Source organism: Cadophora gregata (assembly GCF_030347475.1).
Source record: "Cadophora gregata isolate MNR1 chromosome Unknown scaffold_8, whole genome shotgun sequence".
NCBI classification, from domain to species: Eukaryota; Fungi; Ascomycota; class Leotiomycetes; order Helotiales; family Ploettnerulaceae; genus Cadophora; species Cadophora gregata.
The window spans coordinates 677,090-699,635 of NW_026695931.1; the positions used below are offsets into that span (position 1 = coordinate 677,090).

Below are 22,546 nucleotides of genomic sequence, written 5' to 3' on the forward strand. Positions count from 1 at the left end.
ACGGAAGATTTTGAATAAGTCATAATTCTCAAAGTGGAAGATGCAGCGAACTAGTCAAGAGAGGCGCGCTCCCAGTGGTCGAGATAATTGGATTTTGGAATAAGGAACTCTGTCTCGTTATTCGGTCATGGATACGTATTCTGTGCTTCCTTCGATCAATTGCTTCAACTCAGCATGAATAGAGAACAATTCCATTCAACTTCTCATGCCCTCTGCGCTCTCAGAACCCAACCAATTTCACTTGATACCCTACCATTATCATCCCGTCATTCATTCGGGCTTCCTGGCGTATATTGTGTAGCTATTTTCGTCAGCATATTTCATTGCAATGAGCAAGCTTTGTTACATAGGCCAATAAGAATGAATCTTAGTATCCTTCATCTCCTTTCTCACATCCACGAGGAAAACCTCAAGCTGTTCTGGCGTCCAGCCGAGCACTCTCGTATACAGCGCCAGGGAAAACCCAGAGACACCAGCAGTAAAGTTTTCGCAATTCCACGTCCCCAACTCTTTGTACTTCTCGTCCTTCGGCCAGCGGTTCATTGGCCAAATGAAATGCTTGACAGTCACGTCTGTGTATCCCACTCGTTGAAGTTCCGCTTGGTGGTTTTTGGCAGCATCAAGTGGACGGCCGATGATTTTACTGCCTTTAAGCTGCTGTTGTGCCCAAGACTGAAGGGCAGAGTCTTCTGGGAAGGAATTATCGTCAGTCAGTACTGGAAAGCAGATGTCTGAGACCTCGATGTAGCCTCCTGGCGTGGTATTCCTAGAGCTGTCAGCATTAAATTATCATTCAGAAAATGGAAGTACGAACTAAAAGGCTTGGTCGAAGAATTTTGGCCAATTTGCAAAACTTCCTGTCATCATTCGGCAATGGATGTAGTCGAACTTCTCTGAGAAATGCCACGGCTCTTCTAAGTCGTCGATCTCAAATGATGCATTGGGAGGAACACTAAATAAGTCAGCAAGGATCCCATGAATAATCAAAGTTGGGTACTTGCTAGGATGGTTGGTCAGGACTAATGTCAATACCTCGGACCTTGGCTTCAGGATGCTCATCGGCTGTATTGGAGTTAGCATTTCTCCCAAGACAATCTCTTATAGTCTACCGTAATCAATCGCCCAAATGCCAGTACCAGTTCCAACATCTAGCACATGCTGGGAATTATTTTCTTCTAAGTCTGGGATGATTGATAATTTGCCATCATAAGTCAATAGGTACAGGTGGTGTTGCAGGTCTGTATGGATTAGATAGTGAAGTGTGTGGATTGTAGTAGCTCATACCTGCCCGTTCTTGCTCTTGCTTCGAAGCTCATTAGCTATTGGAAATTGACCAAGGATTTCAGAACATACCTCATCGTTTGGTACTAGGTACTCTACATTTGTCAGCTATGGTCATTTGCTATTTAATCCTTCTTACCTACTTCCGTCTTTGTAGGAATGGTAAGTCCGTCCATTCTCATGTCGATGCCTCATGATACTTGTCTCGACCGAGGTAGTGGAGCTCCCAAAGCTATTCTGACTTGAGTGAGCTTGGAGTCTTTTAGCATTTCAGTCAAGGACTTACACCTCCAAGGGCAGAATCTCCGTCCGCGAAGTCATCGGCCTAGTTACTGTTAGACTTTGAATTTGGCAAGAAATTGGGGGTTCTTAATTCCTGGCTACCCACTTCAGCCTCTAGATTCGGAGCTACAACATCACTTGGTAGTGCAGCCATATTGTCTTGATATTACCGTAGGTCAACAGTCATAATACAAACTTCGAACTGGTGAGGTAGTTAGAAAATAAATAGTGATCACCTCAAAGGCAAGGGACGTGGTATACATACGACTGAGCCCCCACCAACACTTCGAGCCTCCACTAGGATCTGCTCCTGATATCAAACGTGGGGTGACATCTGATAACATTCTGGAAGAGTATTCAGGTGGAGATGTTGGCACATCTAGTTGTAGCACCTTGCGACACCCAATGCTTCCACATCCACATTCCACTGCCAAAAAAATCCAAGCAGTGATACTGCACTGTGAGTGCATCTCGCCGAATCGCGTGGCGTGCGGAAAATGTTGGATCGGGGAGCAGTGCATGCGAAATGTACACTGAGATGCGGCTAAGCGCCACGAAGCCGAATCGGGACAGGATGCCGGTGTCCCAAAACTGTGGTTCGCCAATTGAATCGGCTGCAGCCGAATTCTGTACGTATATCTGCTTGTGGACATACTGGAACATGCGAGTTGGAAGAAGTGTGCGGCCGCATCGAAAGATCTTACCATTGTTGGACACATCCATCAGTATTTCAAGCAGGCATCACTTTACATCTATGAGTTTTCAATGAACGAAAGTAGGGTCAGGAAGTAATGTTGCGATCGGGCTCGATTTAATTGATGCAGTGATATCCTATGAGACGCATGTACCGAATTATCTTGCAGGGCTCGCGTTTGTCTGTCAAGTGCTACTGAGGGAGCGGTGCTGAAGCAGAGTAAGGGTCTCCGGCTTATGAGAATCAGCTAGCGAAGTATTGTTGACAATTATCACCATGAGATAGCTGGACGCTTCATGGACAATCAATTGTGCAGTTCTGTCAGTACGTTGGTCACTAGTCAAATGGATGACTCGCTAAGGCCATCCTCAATGAATATCTTTCAAGCATACTTTGTAAGCCAAGGTCTGGTTCTGCAAGTGAACGAGCAGCAAATTGAATTTCATTCTACCGGAAGTCAACATACACAGAATGAATAAAAGTCATCATGTGCGCAGCCACAAGCGAGTTCAATGAAAGTATCTCCGCCAGCGTCAACCTGGCTGGCTCACTTCTTCCATCAACAAACACCTACCTCGAAAACAAACCACACCAACGAAAATTCAACAATTTCAACACATCCTACCACAAATAACCCAACGTACAAACATGAAGTCCTTCGACCTCCTCCTCACCATCCTCCTCCTCTCCCTCTGCCTCTCCTTCTCCGCCCTCACCTTCACCCTCGCCCAAACCATCTCCACACCCCTCCCAACCGCAATCAGCGCCTCCATCCTCAGCGACGCACTCCAACCCACCACCACTCTACTCGTCTACTACGCCAGCGATACCACTATGACAACAGCCCTCCATCCTAGCCTGTCAAACCCAAGTGGTGGTACCGTCGCAGCTCCCTCTCCCACCGACGTCTCCTTGATGGTCTCCCTCCTCACGGATACGATGCCGAGCCCTTCGATGTTGTCCTCCTCCACAATCACGATTGGAACCTCAACCTCCACTCCACCATCGTCAACAAATATGTTGTTGGACTCGTCGGGAATGATGGTGTCTCCCACGACTGTTTCGATAGTCTCTACCTCAACTACTGTTTTTGCTAGTCAGAGTTCGACCTCGACCTTGGCTTCAGCTTCAAATTCTACGAGTCCAACTCAGCGCTCAACTTCGACATCGACTTCGACTTCAAGCGCTGGTGCGGCTGCTACAGGTGATGGTTTTGGAGTTGGATTGGGTGGCGTGCTTGGTGCTGTCGTTGGTGTGATGGCAATTTTGTGATTTGAGCATGGGTGAGTGAATTCTACAAGTCTCATCATCCAGCGCGTACGTTCAGTAACTGACTGGCATATTTATTGTGTAGATAGCATACCATGCCTATCAACAGATGTTCCTCTTTTAATCGATCTTTCGCTAGAGTTAATACGCGAGTCAATCGCCCTTGAGTTATACACCAATGCTCTGTGTCTGGTTGGCATGAGGTTTCTTGGACTGGGCATGTTGGTGGATGCAATATTGGACGCCCGATCGTGGGCTAGGATTAAAAAGCTTCCAAATACACCCCTATACCTGCAATAGTCTCCTGGCATGTATCTCCCGCACTCGTCAGGTCCAAGTTAATCGAACTTCACATTGGGATGGGCTGTCCTTCACTTTTCGCTCTTCCCACTCATACTTGATAATTGTGACGTCATGAGTACTTGGACTTTCGTCTAATTGAGCCAGGTTGACTTCTCTGGTGCATGCATTCAGGAAGTGCAATGACCAGTATGTAGTTATTGTTCCTACCTTACATAAAAGATTTCTACCGAATCTTCTCTTCATCCCTCGCAGCCAACATTCTAGAGATAGATAAACCGTATACTCTTCCTTTCTGATGATATTTTCTCCAATTAGAGCGCATGGTATCACCAACTCTTCATTTATCACGCCTTCGATAATTATTAAACATATCTTCCCTTTGTATTTACAGAAAAGTCTCGCCAAGCCTTTAGCCGAAGAACACCCTCCTCTCACTCCATTCCAATCCAGTTTATCTCTCTGTTAATTTACTTACTCCTGGAGTAAGCGCTCAATGAGAAAGGACAAGGGATCTGTCTTCCACATGAGGAAATTTTACCACTAGTCATGTCAGCGAGCAAGAGCCTCGGCCACTAGTAGGTTACAGGCGGAAAAGCAAGTTGCAAATGTTTGATATATAGGAAACAAAGGACGATTTCTTTCGGTCTATAGTGGGGAGAATCTACTTAAAGCGCAATTAGGTACGCGAAAGCAAAGAAAACGGACAAAATAAAGCCCAACGATGTCGTGGACGCTCTGGTTCATACCGCGCCACACCACACCACAACACGCCCCTCCCTAAACATCAAACTCATCCTTCCTCTCAACCCCACTCCCTATACCTCCCTCTCCATGCAGACGCCCATCCTCTAGCTCAACCTCCCCACCTACGCCCATACCCTCATCCCCCAACCCTGGCAACCTAACCGCCCTATCCAGCGCCACGGGCAGTCCCCTATGCCTACCCCTAACCATAACCACACACAGCAGCACTTTACTACTCGGCTTCCAGGCCCCACTAAAACTATAATCCTGGCCCTTCATCCCCGTACTAATGCCCACACATCCGTATCCCGACACGACTTCAAAGATGATGTTGAAGACGGAGAAGGTGACGGGGTCGTTCTCAAAGGAGGACGCTTCGATGCAGGTTATGAGAAGGACGGCGAGAACGAGGAGCCATATGTCGTGTGCGAGTTGGCCGCGGATTTGTTGGTGGATGAATTGGGTACGGGTTGGGGTGGGGAGGTGGGTGTGGTGGTGACGGTGAGGAGAGGAGGAGGATGGCGTGAAAGGGTGGGCTAGGGAGGAGAGGGTGCTGAGGATGGTTTGTAGAGCGCTGGAGGGTTTGGCTCGTCTATCTCCGGCGCCGTAGATCTCCTCCTTCTCTTCCTCATCCTCTCCAGCATAGATCCCCAAGCTCCTCTCCTCATAAACATTCGAGCCTCTCATAGTGATGACTACCGGGTATACGCTGACATACATCATGATGACGTACAACACCTGTAGCCCAATCCTCAACTCACTTATCCCAATTATGTAGAACCCGCCGCTGCGTACAGCCAGCGCTTGGAACAGACCGTCCAGGACACGGAAATTGTGCGGGATGGCTTCAACGGCGGCATTACCTATGTTGAGAAGCTCGAAGGCAATCCAGTCGATGCCGTTGAGGGTTATAACCATGAAGAGAAGCCAGAGGGTTGGGGCAGAGGGGAACAAGTGCGTGTAAACACGTCGTGGGTAGGCGAGGATGAAGCGGAGGGTGGCTTTGTGGGTCGAATGAGTGGTGGGAGAGGGGTAGATGGTGTTGAGGGTTTTGAGCATGAGGGAGAGGATCAAGCGGAGGATAATAGGGTATCTGGTGGCAGTCAGTAAGAGTTTTCTGCAATTGGGTATGTAGAGAAAGTACGCCGTGTTTCCCGCCAGGATCATCATTCCCATGGTCACGAGTGTGTAGATGGAAGTTTGGAAGGGGATCTAGGAGATGTTCAAGTCAGTTTTCATCCGTGGGTGGTATCAATCCTGTTTTGAACTTACCAAATTCGCGTCCAGTAAACTCATACCCGAGTTATTGAAAGCAGAGACACCATTGAAAATTCCCAGCCACCTAACACACAGCATTAGCAGTTTTCCACACTCTCCTCGTACACACTCTCAACCCATTGACATTCCATTCTCCTCCAGTATCCAGCTCGCATCATAACAAAGAAGTGAAGAGAAACGGACTCACCAAGAATTAATCCCATTCGCCCTAATAACTTCCTCCTTGTTAATCTTCATATATGCACCCAAACCAACACAACCAAGTACTTGCCAAAGCACGAAATACAACGGCACGACCCATCCCAGCAGTGTGATAGCCCTATACTCCACACCACCAAGATGCTCCCTCTCCTCTCTACTTAAGCCATAGACCTGAGCATTCCGACCTGTTGTATGGCGTGTGAGGTAGTGCGGATATGTGGCCTGGTCTAGCTCTAGTTGCTCTCCCTTCAAGTCGAGATCAGGGTGCATTCCCCGAGAGGTCCTTCCATCTGGCGCTGTAGCTTTTCTTTCGAGGCGATGATGTAAAGTCATGGGAAGTGCGGGACCATGAGTGGCGCTGTAGATCGATGCTGTTGCTGAGGTCGTCATGCCAGGATAATGACGTGCTCCAACGCCTGCGAAATTCAAGATCCGATGGTGTGGTGCTCCAGTACCTAAGTCCCCGTTTGTGTCTCCCTGAGCAGAGGATGTATGCCGCGTGAAAGAGATACGATCTGGATCACCTTGGCCTCCTTTCCCACGACTTCTTGTTCCGGTTCGAGAATGGAGACTACGGGAAGCAAGACCATGAATCTCGATCTCATATCGCTCCCCCCTTCCCATTCCCTCCCCTCCTCCACCCGACCCAAGATCTAAATTCGAATTCAACAGCTCATCACGAGCCACCGATTCCGAACCCAGATCCGGGCCATGTGGAGAAAGGTGTGAAGTCGGATCCCTTGGCCCCGAGTGCCTACTTTCAAACACCCTTTCATCACCACCATCTCCTTCCTTCCTCTGTTCCTCAAGTCGTTCACCTACACTAACTTCTCCATTCCCATTTCCCAAATTGCCCATCCCTCCGTACCCAGCATCATCCCGTCCTAGAATACCGCCACGAAACCGTCCCCTTCTAACACCCTTGACGACGCCCCGGAAGCGTTTCTCGAAAACACGTTTGCGTGTCCACACTGTGGAGATGCTGACGAAGATGCTGGAGCCGATGACTATTAGGATGAAGAGGATGATTTGCTGGGCGAGGGCGAGCTGGCTTAGGTTGACGGTGTTGAGACCAGATTCGGTCATGGCTGTGGAAAGGGGGTGTTAGTAAAGGGTTCTAGGAATAACAAAGGAGAGATATAGGAAGATGTACAGTGATCTGAAGATGCTGGACATGCAGGATGTAGTAGCTTGATATGTAGATGTGTGGGAGCATCTCAGTCCTTGCTGCTAAGAAACCATATAATAGAAGAAAAAAAGGTAATGTTGGAACCCCAATACTGGTATAAAACCAAGCAGCGTAATAGGAAATGAGGGGCAAATTGAAGGCAACACAAGGTATAAGAGATAACAGAACGAAAAAGAATACCTCCCCCCCTCCTTCCTCGTCCTACAAACCTCAACCCACCCCCACTGCCAAAATCTTGAAATTAAAATAAAGAAATGAACTCACCAGAAACAACCAAAAACAACGCATCCACAAACTCCACCCTCCCATTCCCCCTCACATTCCCCTTCTCCTCCTCTCCAACCCCAACCCCAGCCCTCCCAATCCCCCAAAACACAACCGAAGAAATCAAACACGTACTGATGAAATACGCGTAGTGGATCGTGATGAAGTTCAGCGGTGGGAGGAACGCCTTTAGGGAGGTGAGGGTTTGGGCGGCGGCGGCGTTTTGCTGCTCTGTTTGAGAGAATAGGTTGTTGTTGTTGTTGTTGTTGTTGTTGTTGTTGTTGTTGTTGTTGTTGTTGTTGTTGTTGTTGTTGTTGTTGTTGTTGTTGTTGTTGTTGTTGCTGCTGCGGTGGGGGTGAGAGCGCGTCATTGTGGTTGTGTGGTTGATTGATTGATTGATTGATTGATTGATTGGGGTGTTGTTGAGCTGGTTTGGTGTTGATGGAGGAGGTACAGATCTCGCGTCTGTGTATGTTTGGCGTCGTAAGTACCTAGGACCTCCCGTAAGCTCCTACCTATCCTGTAGAAAAAACCTTTCCTTGCCAAATAAACTCAAACAATCACTCACTCTAAAGAGAACAGAACACCAACGACACTTCACTTCCAGTATCTCAAGTACACGTATCGCCGAATTTGCAAGTTCGAAATCCTGCCCGTGTGTACTGTACTTTTTTTGCTTTCTTGTTTCTTTTCACCGCATCGAAATCGAAATCGTTAAAGTCCTCCCTCTCCTAGTCTCGCCGAGCCGAGCCAGTCCGGGGCAGGTAAGCTAGAGCCCTTAGCCGAGAGACTCTTTTCCTTCCTTGGAGAAGCTTAGGATTTTAGTTGAGTGGGCATGGTGGGGCAGAAGCAGGGGCAGGAGCAGGAGCAGGGGCAGGAGCAGGAGCAGGGGCAGGAGGTGGTGGGCAGGTAAGTGCCGGGGATTTAGTATTTACCCGCATACCTTGCGAGCTTGCCACCATCTCAGGTGCCGACTCGCTTTTGAGAGGTGCTTGTGAACTTGGCTGTATGTGCGGATGTGACGGGATATATCCATCTACTTCCCAAAGAGGACCTGGTGTTTTGAAAGAGTTGTTTTAGTTGTGATCTACATAGAGTTCACTTCACTGTGAAATGCCGGAACAAGAGAGTGGTTTTGAAAGCAGCCAACTTGCTCTGTTCATTTTATTCTTTCTTTCTTTCTTTCTCATATCTATCGTCAGATCAGACTAGAAAATGACTTTTCTCTCCTTCCTCGTCCGAGCTATCTGTATCGTTCATTTCCCTCTCATCTGGATATCATCTGATCTCATATCCTCTCATGTCTGCATGTGAGAGAATCACATCACTCATCCCGAGTTCCTGCCTCCCAATCCTCTTCCCTTCCATGCATCTCCCCCCTCGATAATATGATATGATATGATAACAGAAGAAAAGAGACCATCGGCTTCGATCCGAACAGGGTCATATGAACCCTCCCAATCCAAAACAACGCCGCTGTTTACCAGCTTCGGACACCGCCTCAGCACAGCTAGACCCAGATTTCAAATCAAACAATACCAAAAACAACCTCGACCTCAACCACGAGACGAGCACTCATGCTCTCCCTTAAATGACAAAATGAATTACGATCATGGATTGATGTTGATGTCGGTAATGATAGTATCAACCGCCGGTACGCCAGTGTAGACACAGTAAATAGTAGTCCCTCCAAATTCCCCCGGATGGAAATGCAGCCGCACATGTATAAGCGTACAAGCCTGTTTATGGACAGGCTGATGATGGTATTGATTTTGTAAGATGGTGTAAAATATGTGTCCTTGTCGAAGTAATGCTGATGTGATGTATCAACATGTGAAGATTAAATAGAAGGCAGCGGCATGCCGTGCGGACGGATGTCCACGATGGTATCAACTCGAGACGCTGGCGTGCTCATCATGGTCGCTCAATTGCGCTCTGTGATCGATAGCTAGCCGACATGCCTTCAACTTCCGTTGATGTGGGTGGTGGTGTGAACAAGACTTTCATCGAGTCTTTCAGAAGCCGCGTTGTGAAGGATCTCTGGGTGGTTGGTGGTGTCGCTGACTATTGTCTCTGGCATTGGCCCATTCCTGAGCACCATTTTGTCGAGTGGCAGGCTGCTCAGCAGGCAGCTTTTGATCTTCAGGTGTATGTGGACGTCCATTCATCATGGATGGTTCGCCAGGTCGAAGGTTGGAGACGACGGATTGAGCGATCGAAGCAACAACGTAACCTCGGAGTTCTCTGTCCTCTCTGCTGTCCTCCTTCTCAAGTCTGAATCGTTCATCCTTGGGCATGTTGGATCGTCGAAGATTACGAATCTCGTTCTGGATGTACAGCATCACTTCCTCTGGACAACGGTTCCGCTCAAGAGCTTGCTCAGGTTTTCGAACGTATCGTCGAGTAACATCTGTGGCTCCATCCATGGAAAAGGCGACGCAATACGACATCTTCTTTCCCCATCCGTCAGCGTACAGCCGTGGATTGTCCCAAGCTTCTTCACAAGCGTCAACATGGATCCATCGTTTTTGCATCTCCGAATACACCTCCGTCCATACGTGGTCCTCGGCATTCCATACCCATCTCACACGTCCTCCTACTGCTCTGCATAGCATGCTGAATACGTTGACCCACTCGCCACTTCGTCCTTTCCTGGTCTGTAGTAACCGCCAAACGTCGCCGTATCTTGGGAATCGCTCGTAGGCACCGCAATCACCAGCGGAACATCTGTACAATTCTACTCGGAGGGCACCGTATGCTGACTCCTCTGGTGTTGGTGGTGTCATGCCTTGCGCAATTGTTGGTGATAAACAGACTGAACATGGCGGGTTGTTGACCCAGGAGAAGAATGACCGCTTGAACCATCTAACAATGTCAGTATGAATCAATCAACAGATGATACGATACATACCTCAATAATGCGCGAATGACACAGTCTTGATATCCCCATTCCGGCTTTCGTCCATCACCCATACTCTCAGCCTGTGCCTGGAGCACTTGGCTCTCCTCCTCCGCCTCGCCATATATCCGATCCAGTGGGATAACCTGTAACGCCTCATCCAACAGTCCAGGGTTCTCGTACTTCGTGGGTGTAAGTGATAGAGATATGAGGAGGTTCCTGAACTTTTGCGACTGCGCATCCGCAGGTGGCGACGGGACCTTGGGTAGGCTTCTCAGCGACGCATACGATGGAGGGGTAGCGCCGTATTGCGAGCCACTTGATGTCGATGGTCTGTACCCTGATGAATGTGATTGTTGTGAATGAGTAGAGGCGGCTCGTAGGTTGCTCGAAGACGCTCGCTCTCTTGGTGATGGTGAAGATGTCCTTGATCGGTCCAGCTCGTTCAGTCGTTTCGTCCGTAATAAACCTTCGAATTGTGCCGTCAATCCCCTCGCCCATTGATCATCGTAATCCCCATTCCCGTTCTGTTGCGAGCCGAAGCCCGATGAGTCGGCCATCTCTTCCTCTGCCGGTTCGTACTCGAGGCCGATGTGAAGGGTGTCGAGGTCGAGGCAGAAGCAATCGTCGTCCACCGCCCAATATTCGCACCTCTTTTCTGCTTGTGTCTGTCCTATGATTCCGGTTGTTGTCGTCGATACTCCAGCACGGAGTTCCTGAATTGAAGGAAGGAAGGAAGTCGAGGTGGAGGTTGAGGTGGTGGTGTTGAGCGAGCGTGATGAGGGACCCTCCCTGGCACAGCCCAGTTCAGTTGTCGCAATGCCACTTCGCTTAGTGTTTTAGGCTAGGTCCGCTGCAAGAATAGATGCCTGTCTTCTGTCTTCGGTGGCTGATGCGGGCAGAGCGAAAAGAACTGGTAATGATGATGATGATGATGATGATGATGATGATGAAGGGGGCAGCAGTTGAAGTTATTCTTCATCGGTTGTAAATAATTAGGTGAGTGACTGTTGGTGATGAGGAAGAAGAGTATGCGGCGACGACGAGGTGTGTCTTGGTAAGGTTCGGGTTACAGGTACGGAGAGGGAGAGTACGAAGTTTGCAGTCAGTTAGGTTGGGGGTTGCGTGTGCACCCAGAGATTAGGGATGGCGTGGCCGTCCGCCTTCAGTCTTGGGGGTGGAGGAAGAAGGAGGACGAAGGAGACTTGGTTCCCGGGCGATGGCGATGGCAAAGGCAAAGGCAAGGCAAAGGTACGCGTGTGGACTGTGGAGTCCAGAGGGGAGTACTAAGTGAGGAGAGTTGAGGAGCGTCCACAGAACCAGAGAGCATGCAGGCAGACGGCGGCGGGCGGGCATCAGCGTCTGCCTTGATTGGCCGCGTTTCTGGATCCTCAGATTTCTTGCATCGCAGGACACGCGTCGCCGTCACTAACGAAACCCCTGCCAGGTATCCGTCGTTGCCTCAGGTCAGAAGGGAGTATAATTGGGTCCAGCTGCGTCGTCGTCCACTTCAGCCAGTTAGAGACACCGGAGGACGATCTAACTGTGGTGATCCACCACTCAAAGTTCGTTCTCCAGGATATCGGATTTCGATTCAAGCCAGTAAGAACTCGTTCTTCGTTCTGACTAAGTGTGAATTTACTTGTATATCCGACAGCATTGGCGATGGGGAGAGAGCGAGAATAAGAGACGTGTCTTCCCTTCGAACCTCAGGCTTTGGACTTTTCTTTCCTGTCTGATCTTCAGATCTTCTTTCTTGGTACGTACTCTACTTTAGGAGCACGTCTCCGGAGTGAAAAGTTGCCAGCCAGCTCGTGACCAACAACGTCGGCGCTGTGGATATTCCTTCTCTTGGCACAATTAACATTGAATGGACCCTTGCCGTCAGTCTACAGTACGATTCTACCAGTTTCCCACGAGAACTTGCTTCAAGAGCATGAGCTCAAATCATGTCAAGGACATCCAGTCCAATCTACAACAGAAAATCCAAATGTCAAAACTCTATGTTAACCCAGGAGTACCGGATTGTGTATGGTTTCCCACTAATTAGACATCAGCCTGCTCCTCCACTTTCTTCTTTACTTGCCAAAATGTTTCCATACAAGGATCGCAAGGACCCCATCAGACCCTGATCTCGGCGTTTGAAAATTTGAGTTTTCTGAGTTTCTGGTAGTCATGTGATCAGATAGCATTTTCCCTCGATGTCAATGCGTCGGATCTCTCCACCGCGGTGGCAAATACTTTGGTCTGGGGAAGCCCAGCAGAATAGCCTGCAACCGGACATGTTTGAGGCGCAGGACTGATCAACATGAACATGAGGCTCTTGCCACGAATACAAGCGGAGGTGAAGTTTGAGTTGGGAGATCAAATTCGGATCTCTTGGAGCCGTGAATCGTTGAAATAATGCGTGGCACCCCCAGCACGGTGAGAGTTTCGTTGCATCTTCATCTGTTCTGTCTTCCCTCCCGTCAAACTTCTGAACGATACAGACGGAGTGAGAAATTGCCATCAGGTAAGACTTGCCTACGCAGGCCTATCAACTAAAGTACAGTACGAATTACATTACTCGCGACTCGTTGTCATTTACACCGTACCACGCAAGTGTATTCGAGTACGATTGGCCACCGACTTACTTATTCAACCCTCTCCAATTCGTCCCATCGCTTTCCCTCCCAGGTACGAATATGTTTACGTGAAGTTTCGCCTTCCATCACCCCAAGCCCATCACAATCTCACCAAGTCCTCACCAAGCAAACCCGCAAAGCTTCCAATTGCTTCCCTCCCCTCAAACCCTCCACGCAAAGAAATCCTCCCTGCTGGCAATCACCACTACTACTCCCAGTCCCAAACTCCTCAGAAAGGGTGAGTGACGCGCGGCAGGCTCTTGGCATAGATCTCGCTTAAGTAGTGGATTGCGTGGCCTGGAGATCAAACAACTGAGCCGAGCTTGACTGCTTTGAAGGTTTATTAAGCGAGGAAAGCAAGCTGAATGAAACGATCACGAGGGAAATAAACAAAACAGTCGTTTCTTTGGCTTGAGTTAAGATATGGGAAATTTTGTGACGTTTTAGAGTTTTAACCTTTTTTATCTGTGGGATTAAGCATCGCTTGTTCAGCTAGGAGGATGCGGTATCAATGAATGAGTGCGTGCTTACCTAAATATTAACGGCAACATCATTTTCAAGGACAGTACCTAAATAACTCAGCTGTATAGCGCTCCTGAAAACCGTAATCGTGTAAATTGAAAATGGGTTATTTAAATCAAGACGATGTGAAATTCAATGCCATGAGTAAATCTCAATCTTTCAAGCCCTCTCTTCCCACTTACCTTCTCTCATACCCTCCACATTCCGAAGTCATCACATCAACAATACTCGTCAAACATACACCAAACGTAATACATCAATCCAGTGACATAATAATCTAATACACGCACCGACCGCGCCTGTTGATCCATTAGCGACCGTCCCTCTCCTCAATTTGCCAATTTCCCAATCTTATGTCCCACTTGCGCCAATTCACTATTACAGGCTCCTTCTGGCCCCATCCCCCATTTTAGATTCACTCCCAATGCCAGCCTTGAAAAGTTTCTCCGTGGCCAAGATGATCATTGGCTAGGCAGAACTTTCGCCGAATAAAGTATTGTGTGAGCAGTTTGTTTGAAGGTTCGTTGCCGTCTGCTGACTTTCGTCAACCTCCCATCAACACTTGACCACAGCTTGGCCTCCACTCAATTGAATGCGCTGAGATACATACCACAGAACATGTTTGTAGTCCAGTACTCCCGCCTGCCATTAACATTCTACTAATCTTTCCTATGGCCACTGGTACTATCTCCTACCTAAGCTTCATCCTCGCAACATAAAACCCAACTTTCCCCTCCCACCAACCTTTCCTCCCCATGCCGCAATCTTTTCGCCAAAACAAGCACAACACAGTACCAAGCCATCCCATCCCTCCTCCCGACGCGCGTTCTCCCCCTTCCCCTCCAGCTCACCGACTTTCCTCTACCACCAACCTATCAGAACCTCCTTCCACAGTTCCAAAGTTCCACATTTCCACCTCAACCCACCACCATCCCACCCAATCTGCCATCATATCCCCCGACCCAGCACTCTACCTGAGCTGCCAATGACACAACCAAATTCCGTATAAAGTTTTGTTGCATATCACAAAGTATGTTTGTCAATCGGTCGGCAAGTGAAGTGAAGTGAAGTGAAGATATACTTCATGTGCTGCAGTTCATGTAAGAGTGTAGCTAAGAGAGCAAGGTAAAACCAAGGAGACAAGAAAGTCCCCTGCTAGTGATAACGATCTTTTGTGTTGCTAGTCACAGTAATTCTTGTTCCAGTGCGATGCTAGCATGGGCACTGGTGAGAAGCGGGTAAACCCCAAGGAAGGAGATTGATTGACGCGCGTCTATTTCAATAGATTGGAAAGAGAAAGGGAAAAGGGCTTGGGATGACACAGCATCTTGGTATGATATAACGTAATCGTGTACTCTGTGGGCTTGCAATCATGGGAGTAGATAAACTTGATAATCGTGGATGGTTGCCTGATACGGATGATGGAAGAAAGAATCAAGCGAAGATGTGTTGATGATGGACTGACTGAACAAAGGAAAAGAGGAGACCATGTATAGATTACAAAGTCCAATGGAAGTCTCGAGCATCTCGCGTGCTAATAGGAATATAGTTTCAGGATCCTTAAATCAGGAGTGGCCCAAAAGAAACGAAGTACCGGCGGGATCAACTTTGTAACTAGGTACCTACCTAGGTAGCAGCAGAGCCATCCATGGTCACGTGCTAGCGATGAGAGTGTGCCTCCAAAAACACTTTCACTTCATCAACTCCATCACCTCAGTCATGAAAATCTTTCCAACGACTCTAATCTACAGAATTCTTATCCCTCCACTCCTTCTCCCCGTAAAACCTCGGCGGCAAATCGGCCTCCCAAATCGGCCGCTCCACCACTGCGACCTCAGGACCAAAGTCCTCCTCACCCTCACCAACAACCACCACACCCAGAATAGGCCGATACTTAAACGTATGCCAGTGATTCGGGCTCTCGTCAATATCCTTATTATCTTCTTTGTCAAGAACAGGCACTAAGTCCATTTCCTCTTCCACGGTTCTATCCTCGTCTTGGTGAATGACCTTTCGTATTTTGCGAGACATGCCCGTGCCTAAAACCTCGTCTGAGATCAAACCACCTGCACCAGAAGGGTTCTCCTTGCCGTGTCTTCTGCGACGCTTTTTACTTCCTGTAGGCTGCTCCAGTTCATCCTCGTCATCTGACGCTTCTGCCCCGGTCGGAGTAAAATCTCTGGCCAAGTCAAACATCCACAGCCATCCGACACCGTACAACCATACCCGCTCTTTGCCCTCGGAGACATCCCATACGCAACCCTTCGCCTGATCGAGCGTCTTGCGGTAATTCGCTGGGAATGTATGCGGTGGGTTACGTCTTGACCAGGGACTTAACCCACCTTTCAGGACGTCCAACTCGTAGATATCAGATGTAGCCGTCACGACTAGTAGGCGTGCTTCACCGCTCGGTAAGTCGTGGGAGACGGGGTGAGGATTATTCCTCGTAGGACGCGGTGCGACGCCATTCGTTAGCTGCTTCTGGGTCGCAGGACGGAAAGAGAGAACGACTGGCGCAGTTGGGAGTTTAGGTAGGAGAGAGGCAGCCGGATTGCGTGTCCAGTGCTGACCGAAGATGAGTTTAGGGGTGGAGGGCGAGTCTTCGTCTTCTGAATCCGAGTCGCTGTCTGATTCGCATGAGGATGACGCGGCGGAGGAAAAGGCGGCGGGAGGCGCTTGAGTCGTGTCTTCGACGCCTGAAAGGACGAAGCTGTCTATGTAGCCAGAGAGGTCGCTCACGGCGAGTATCTTGCTGTCTGATGACCAGGCGATTTGAGTTATTGTTCTGTCGTAAGTGCCAAGGCCGCCTAGAAGAGTGAATTTGTCGACTTGACGGTCGAGACGGGAGACTTTAGAAATGGGGGCGTGAAATATGGTTGATGATGTGGACGAATCTAGTGTTATGCGGGAGAGGAGGATGTGGCTGTCTGGACGGATTATGGAAAGCCATTTTCCATCGGGTGAGAATTGAATGAGTCGTGCACCTGATGAGAAAGACTCTGGTAGAGCGACTTTTGAAACTTTGAGACCATCCTCCTCTGTTCTGGGACGTAATTGGAAGACTTTGATCTCTTCTGTGGTTGATACTGCCAGAAGACTGCCATCTGTACTGAGAGTGGCGGATGTGATGTATGCTTCTCCTTTGATCAGAATTTTGGCGACCAGTTTTCGTCCCTTAACAGCTGGCTTCTCGTCATCATCGTCGCTTGTAGGTGCCGCAGTTTTGTTGACTCTCCAGATGTGTACTTCTCGATCCCACCAACTCAGAATCAGTCTCCTCCTTGGTGAGCTACCAAGTGTTAATTCTTGTGGAAGGAAGGGTAATGATCGTTGGTTTTCGAATCCGAACTGTCCAAGAGGTGTAACGATTGGGGATGCATCAGGACCTATTTATGTTAATAATAATTAAGGTCACCACTCGGATGACATACCTCCGGACACAACAACACTCATTCCACAACCCTCGAAGCTTGCCATTGCCTTTACATCGTGGTTATGGAATCTTCGATGCGTAACCTCTGCCCATCTTGGTTTTGCTTTCCCATCCGGCTTATATGTGACTGTCCTTCTGTCCATTCCGCCACTGAAAATTGCGCTTCCATCTGTGCTGGTCGCAAGACTGAGCACATCCTGTTCATGCGACTTTATCCTCTGTCTCAGAGTGTATGTCTTCCCATCCCAGATCTTCAATTCTCCAGTTGAATCCCCCGAAACAATAGTTCCGTCTTTCAGCACTTTGACAGACCATACAATGATCTCTTTGGGCCCTCCTTTCGGCCCAGCCCCAAGTGTCATGCTTCGTAATAATGTTCCAGTCCGAATGTCATAGATACGGATTACACTATCGGTACATCCTGCGACGACAACATTGCGGTTTTGAAACGTAACGCTGATAATTTTGGCTTTTTTCGCAGAAGGCCGAACCAGAATTCGTTGTAATTGAAGGTCCTCATCCTTCGTCGAGTACAAGACCAAAGCTCCATCCGTGCAGCCTGCGATCAAATTCTGCCCTTCCCATGCACCGCTGGCCGCGCCTATGGCAGATGGCTGTGCAGCTATACACCAAATCTCTCCATGGTTTCCACTGGCGTTGCGCAAAGGTCTACCAGTCCGCAAATCCCATTCCGTGACTGTGGTGGTATATCCGACACTGAAAAGTCTGGATTTCCCAATGATCAACTTCCCGTTGACCTCCTCGTTCGGATCTTGAGTCCATACCAGACCATCAATGCTCCGATCCTTCCCTCCGTGTATTATTGTCTCCTGCAGCCACGATCCTCTCAGCGGGTTCCATATTTCAATGTCACCATTTGCTCTGCCAACCGCTAATCTTGGAGGGGCGGTTTTCTGGTCTTTCGAGATGTGCGAGTGGGAAAATGCGAGCGCATTGATCGTGGAAGGCGGAAAAGGCACGAATCGACAACGGTGGATATCCATGGCGCTGGTGGTGAGCTAGGGGAATCGCTGAACTCTCACAAAAATTGTCTTGACTTTTCTTGAAAAGTTCGAGGTTGCTCAGCAGATCTGCCATACGCTAAGCCCCTCCCGCTCACCGCTCGGATATATGAGGACTAGCCCATTGAGCTCTTATGCCTCACTTTCACCCCTCTTCGCTTCACTTTATTCAATCAACTTTTGATGTCTCTCATTTGACAATATGTTGGGTGAGAAAATCTCAGTATCAAATCATTGCTGTCTGCATATCTTATGCTTCCATCATATACATTACTTGCTATTCAGGAATCTCTTTGCCTCACCAAGTCTGTCTCAAAGTCGAGTCCAGCATCCCTCCGAATGACACCATACATAGACGAAGAGTCCATTGCCCTTCCACCCTGACTCTCTGCATAACCTTTCGCTTCATTCAGATGCCCGAGTACGATTTCTCCAATCTTGAGTCTTGCGCCTGCTTTTTCTGCAGAATTGACACCATGTCCAACATCTTTAATAGCAAGATTGATATCAGACCACGGTTTCTCATCTATTTCTATTAGCAGGGCCATGGTTTTGTCGATGCTGTGACCTACTTTTTGCCGGAAAATAGACACCCGTTGTCAATCTTCTGGATATTGTGTATGCCAGAGGACCGTAGTTCTCCTTGATCAGCAGTTCCATTGCCTCACTGCCCAAGCCAGTCTTCTCAGCAAAGACATGGGCTTCTGCCACAATTTCCATCATTCCTGCTGTGATGAAGTTTCTTCGTTGTTCAAAGTCAGTCCAGAACTTCATATCCAAGCATGGCTTACCCTGATGTCTTCATCAAGCTCGCTTTCGACACATCCTCCCCGAGGCTTATAACCTCTCGTCCCATCACACCTTTCAGGTATGGAGCAATAGCTTCGGTCGCTACTCTAGGTCCAGCGACAACAAAAAGTAGTTGTCCAGCTTCTGCTACTGGGGATGCGCCAAACACGGGAGCTATGTCTGTTAATTATGTTTTGTGAAAAGGCAAGTGCATTTACCAGCAACAAATACCGCCCCAGCTTCAGTCAACTTCTTAGAGGCTCTGACTGAACTGTCTGGATGTACTGTTGAAGTGTCGACGATGATCTTTCCTACCAGGCTGCTGCATGCTAGCATTTTGGAGACGATATTGTCAAGGACGGAATCATCGCTTATCTGGTTTGTTTTCAGCTTTTGCTTTCTACTGTGACTTTGTTCATACAGATGAGAAAATAATATCTGCTTTTGAGACAAGTTCTGCAATCGTTGCGCATGGGATTCCGCCAAGTTCTACAAGGGATACCCCACGTGATAAGGTTCGGTTGGTGAAGTTCAATGGCGGAGCCACTGATGCTGTGAGGTGTTTCTGAAGGTTCTTCGCCATGTTTAGACCCATGGAACCGAGACCTAATCCAGTCAGATGTATTTCCTGACGGTCATTCTCCCGATTTAACGGGGGCCATCTTACCAATCCAACCCAGCACTGGCTGTGTTCCAGTAGCCATATTTGCGTGTCAAGAAGATCGGGATGCTGAGGGATGCTATGTTGCAGTGTAGTAAAGACGGCCGAAGGGACGTCTATCCAGACCTCTTTTACCATACTTGCAATTGTATCCCACTTTTGCTGCTGACTCATCAGCGGATTTCTCAGGTGGACTTGATGAAGTGAGTTCCTACATTTACGTATCCAGTTCTCCGATTTCGCGACGATTACTTTCATATTATCCTCGCTGCAAATACTTGTATTTTCCATTAAAATTCTTACCCCATCATGCCTTGGCACCTCTTTGGTCACCACAGCAATGGAGACTTGCCATTGCTCTGTGTACTGCGTATTTTCTAACGGAAAGGTCTTAGCCAGTGGATATACTAGATACTAGAGTAAGGTGAAAGCGTACAAGCCAATTTATGCAAAACTGGGGTTTGGGCCGTTGTGGAAATACATTTCTGAATTTGGGAGAGACTAGAAGTCCTGCTAATTCTGCCGATAGCTGGAGTCTTGCCAATTAAATCGATTCTCTAACATTTTCGTTTACACACTTCTAGCTGCTTCAGCATAAGTCAACTGGATTTGAAATGACAGTTCCAAAAATGTACAAGAGGTTGCGCCGACGCCTTGCAGACAAGCGAGTAATAGGACCGAACATGAACCGGGAATGTCCAATCACAAGCCCTCGGTTCAGCAATTGATTGGCTTGAACTTCCATAAGTTCAAGCCACCCGACGACAGAAATCGTATCTTCTGCTCAGGCTATGAAGCTGAGCACCTTCTCGAAAACGTGTCACTTGGCGGCGAGGCAGCACTGCACACGACGAAATATACCAGGCTCTGTGTTGAGACGGCATGGTTCCTAATTACTCTCAACCGTTTGACTAAACATCCTAAACACTCCGTAGCAGATCACTTCGATTCTAAGTCGTCAATATGGCCTCACCAGCCACCGAAAATGACTCCATTCCATCCACTCACCCACAAAAGATGAAAGCATGGGTCCATACCTCAACCGGATTACCAGAGAAAGTCCTCGCATGTTCAAACGACATCCCATTTCCACATTCCCCTGTCGGAGAAGAAGTGCTGGTCAAGATCAGCCATGCAGCTCTCAACCCAGGAGGTTCAATCATGATGCAAATCTGTCCCATGCTCTTTCGAGCCAAACCTGCAATTCCCGAAATGGACTTCGCGGGTACAATTGTCCAAGTCGGTCCAATTGTCCCAGAATCACAGGGTCTGAGGGCGGGGACTGAGGTGTTTGGATCGGTCCTAGTGAGCTCGCATATTCGAGCTGGAAAGGGATCATTGGCGGAATTTGTGTTGGTGTCTGCTGAGAATGTGTGTCTGAAACCAGAAAATATGTCGCTAAAAGAAGCAGCAGGACTACCAGTTGCAGGGTGCACAGCTTTGGCATTGTTTGACTCTGCGAAGTTGGAGGAGGGAATGAAGATTTTGATCAATGGTGCAAGTGGTGGTATTGGGTCAATGGCCTTGCAGATTGCAAGGTCGGCTGTGGGCAATAGCGGAAAGATCGTTGCAATTTGCTCAAAGGCCAACATTGAGATGGTCAAAGGACTCGGAGCTGATGAGGTGCGTTTGGATGCAAAGCCAGAATAATCTAGAGCTGATACAATGTAGGTCATCGACTACCAAGAGCACGCACCGGTACACAAATTCCTGACCACTGAGTTCGCAAACGACAAGTTCGATGTAGTCATGGACGCATTTGGTATCCAAGAGATATTCCACAACTGTGAAGGCTATCTCAAACCCGGGAAAGCATTTGTCAACGTAGGCCCTGCGATGCCTACCTACTCTATGAGAGCTATTCTGTACAGCATTGGCCAGATGGCGAGCAATTTCCTCTGGCCGCGATTTCTTGGTGGGCCGAACAGGCCATACATCCAGTTTGCAGCTACTGCGACACAAGATGAGATGCAACGATTGGCAGCTATGGTTCGAGAAGGAAAGCTCAAGGTGCCGATCGATTCATGCTGGGATATGGAGGATGTGTTGAAGGTGTGTTTTGAATTTGAGGTTGAGGCGAATGCTAATGTGTGCGCAGGCGTATGAAAGGATGTTGAGCAGACACGCAAGAGGGAAGGTCATTGTCAAGATATGAACCATTCGTTACTCGCGTATGGGATCTGGATTTCGTTATGGTGTGAAGAATGCGGTGTTTAGGTAATTCCTCGCTAGTGCTCAGGTTACAAACTCGCCTACAAGGCGAGAATCCAAATAATGTATCATTTACCAGCAGAAGAAGCAGAAATAACGACGAAATGAAGAGACGGAACTCCAATATTGGTGCATACCCAAGATGATTGTATGAGCAATCCCTCCGTGTTTACTCAATTTCCACGAATGCCAACTGGGCCGGAACAACATCCCGAGACTTTGGGCATGATGAGCATCGGCCATTTCATTTGCGTTGGATCGATCTAGGAGTTCGTAGGTCAGCTGGCCAATCTGCTTTCATGAACTTCGTGTTTCGCTTCGTGTTGCATACCATTGAGTCTTGTTGAGGCTGGCCATTCCGCGGTCGCATGTCAACTGCGCCTCTTCAGATTGTTCGCGAACTTCCTTTTTGGGAAGTATAACGCGATGGGACTCTATTGAACACCCCTGCCTTCGCCCAGCAGCGCCAAGTAAACGCCGAAGCTTATTTACCGCTGGGGACCCCTCGCGGCTACCCCAGCCAAAGTGTCAATCAGATAGGGCTTATGCATCATTGCCAGTGGTCTAGACCGTATCTCACAAATTGCATTTGTTGGTAAATCCAATATCTAGTTAGCTTGGTAAGGATTGACAACCTTGTCGTGCGATTTCCTCTCGCTTCGAATGAATTGTTGAAGAAAGCGAAACGGTCATGTGGACATCCCATGACCAATTAATTCACCGCTGGTAAATTTTCCTGGCAGAGGTAAAAGGATTGGGATCGAAACCAAGAATCTCAATCATTATGGCTGACCAAATCTCGCAAGTCATGGCCGGCGTCAAGCGACCACAGTCGGATGCACGGGTTTGTTCCCTATTCAACCTCTGCTGCATGCATGAC

The 22,546-nt window shown here is 48.4% G+C and overlaps 7 protein-coding genes across 9 annotated transcripts; 2 read left to right on the forward strand and 5 right to left on the reverse strand.

Moving 5' to 3' along the window:
- Positions 1–270: 270 nt before the first annotated feature.
- Positions 271–1,938, reverse strand: ONS95_013763 (uncharacterized protein; the record flags this gene model as incomplete). Its single annotated transcript, XM_058507407.1, has 10 exons — positions 1,829–1,938; positions 1,568–1,765; positions 1,425–1,518; positions 1,354–1,376; positions 1,285–1,303; positions 1,110–1,238; positions 1,002–1,062; positions 815–952; positions 347–772; positions 271–301 (listed from the first exon to the last, which is right to left on the reverse strand). Exons 3-10 carry the CDS (start codon positions 1,474–1,476, stop codon positions 271–273), a joined length of 879 nt encoding a protein of 292 aa, XP_058356576.1. The 5' UTR covers positions 1,477–1,518; positions 1,568–1,765; positions 1,829–1,938.
- A 967-nt stretch (positions 1,939–2,905) lies between these two features.
- On the forward strand, positions 2,906–3,529 carry ONS95_013764 (uncharacterized protein; the record flags this gene model as incomplete). Its single annotated transcript, XM_058507408.1, has 1 exon — positions 2,906–3,529. One exon carries the CDS (start codon positions 2,906–2,908, stop codon positions 3,527–3,529), a length of 624 nt encoding a protein of 207 aa, XP_058356577.1.
- A 703-nt stretch (positions 3,530–4,232) lies between these two features.
- On the reverse strand, positions 4,233–8,260 carry ONS95_013765 (uncharacterized protein). 2 transcript variants are annotated; one of them, XM_058507410.1, is made up of 6 exons: positions 8,074–8,260; positions 7,506–7,996; positions 6,039–7,140; positions 5,846–5,915; positions 5,718–5,785; positions 4,233–5,666 (listed from the first exon to the last, which is right to left on the reverse strand). In XM_058507410.1, exons 2-6 carry the CDS (start codon positions 7,873–7,875, stop codon positions 4,607–4,609), a joined length of 2,670 nt encoding a protein of 889 aa, XP_058356579.1. In that variant the 5' UTR covers positions 7,876–7,996; positions 8,074–8,260; the 3' UTR covers positions 4,233–4,606. The 2 variants fall into 2 exon arrangements, with proteins under 2 accessions (XP_058356579.1, XP_058356578.1); XM_058507409.1 differs by lacking the exons at positions 7,506–7,996; positions 8,074–8,260 and adding an exon at positions 7,206–7,481.
- Positions 8,261–8,324: 64 nt separating this feature from the next.
- Positions 8,325–11,667, reverse strand: PNG1 (peptide-N4-(N-acetyl-beta- glucosaminyl)asparagine amidase). Its single transcript, XM_058507411.1, has 2 exons — positions 10,417–11,667; positions 8,325–10,370 (listed from the first exon to the last, which is right to left on the reverse strand). The coding sequence occupies exons 1-2, from the start codon at positions 10,962–10,964 to the stop codon at positions 9,521–9,523; spliced, it is 1,398 nt and encodes a 465-aa protein (XP_058356580.1). The 5' UTR covers positions 10,965–11,667; the 3' UTR covers positions 8,325–9,520.
- Positions 11,668–13,687: 2,020 nt separating this feature from the next.
- On the reverse strand, positions 13,688–18,018 carry UTP4 (U3 small nucleolar RNA-associated protein). Its single transcript, XM_058507412.1, has 3 exons — positions 16,982–18,018; positions 14,161–16,936; positions 13,688–14,081 (listed from the first exon to the last, which is right to left on the reverse strand). Exons 1-2 carry the CDS (start codon positions 17,985–17,987, stop codon positions 15,291–15,293), a joined length of 2,652 nt encoding a protein of 883 aa, XP_058356581.1. The 5' UTR covers positions 17,988–18,018; the 3' UTR covers positions 13,688–14,081; positions 14,161–15,290.
- A 165-nt stretch (positions 18,019–18,183) lies between these two features.
- Positions 18,184–20,055, reverse strand: ONS95_013768 (uncharacterized protein). 2 transcript variants are annotated; one of them, XM_058507414.1, is made up of 7 exons: positions 19,892–20,055; positions 19,671–19,832; positions 19,462–19,617; positions 19,216–19,400; positions 19,013–19,169; positions 18,797–18,968; positions 18,184–18,747 (listed from the first exon to the last, which is right to left on the reverse strand). In XM_058507414.1, exons 3-7 carry the CDS (start codon positions 19,496–19,498, stop codon positions 18,528–18,530), a joined length of 771 nt encoding a protein of 256 aa, XP_058356583.1. In that variant the 5' UTR covers positions 19,499–19,617; positions 19,671–19,832; positions 19,892–20,055; the 3' UTR covers positions 18,184–18,527. The 2 variants fall into 2 exon arrangements, with proteins under 2 accessions (XP_058356583.1, XP_058356582.1); XM_058507413.1 differs by having other exon boundaries at positions 18,184–18,531; positions 18,578–18,747; positions 19,671–20,055.
- A 363-nt stretch (positions 20,056–20,418) lies between these two features.
- Positions 20,419–21,610, forward strand: YIM1_2 (zinc ion binding; the record flags this gene model as incomplete). Its single annotated transcript, XM_058507415.1, has 3 exons — positions 20,419–21,078; positions 21,127–21,507; positions 21,554–21,610. 3 exons carry the CDS (start codon positions 20,419–20,421, stop codon positions 21,608–21,610), a joined length of 1,098 nt encoding a protein of 365 aa, XP_058356584.1.
- Positions 21,611–22,546: the final 936 nt, after the last annotated feature.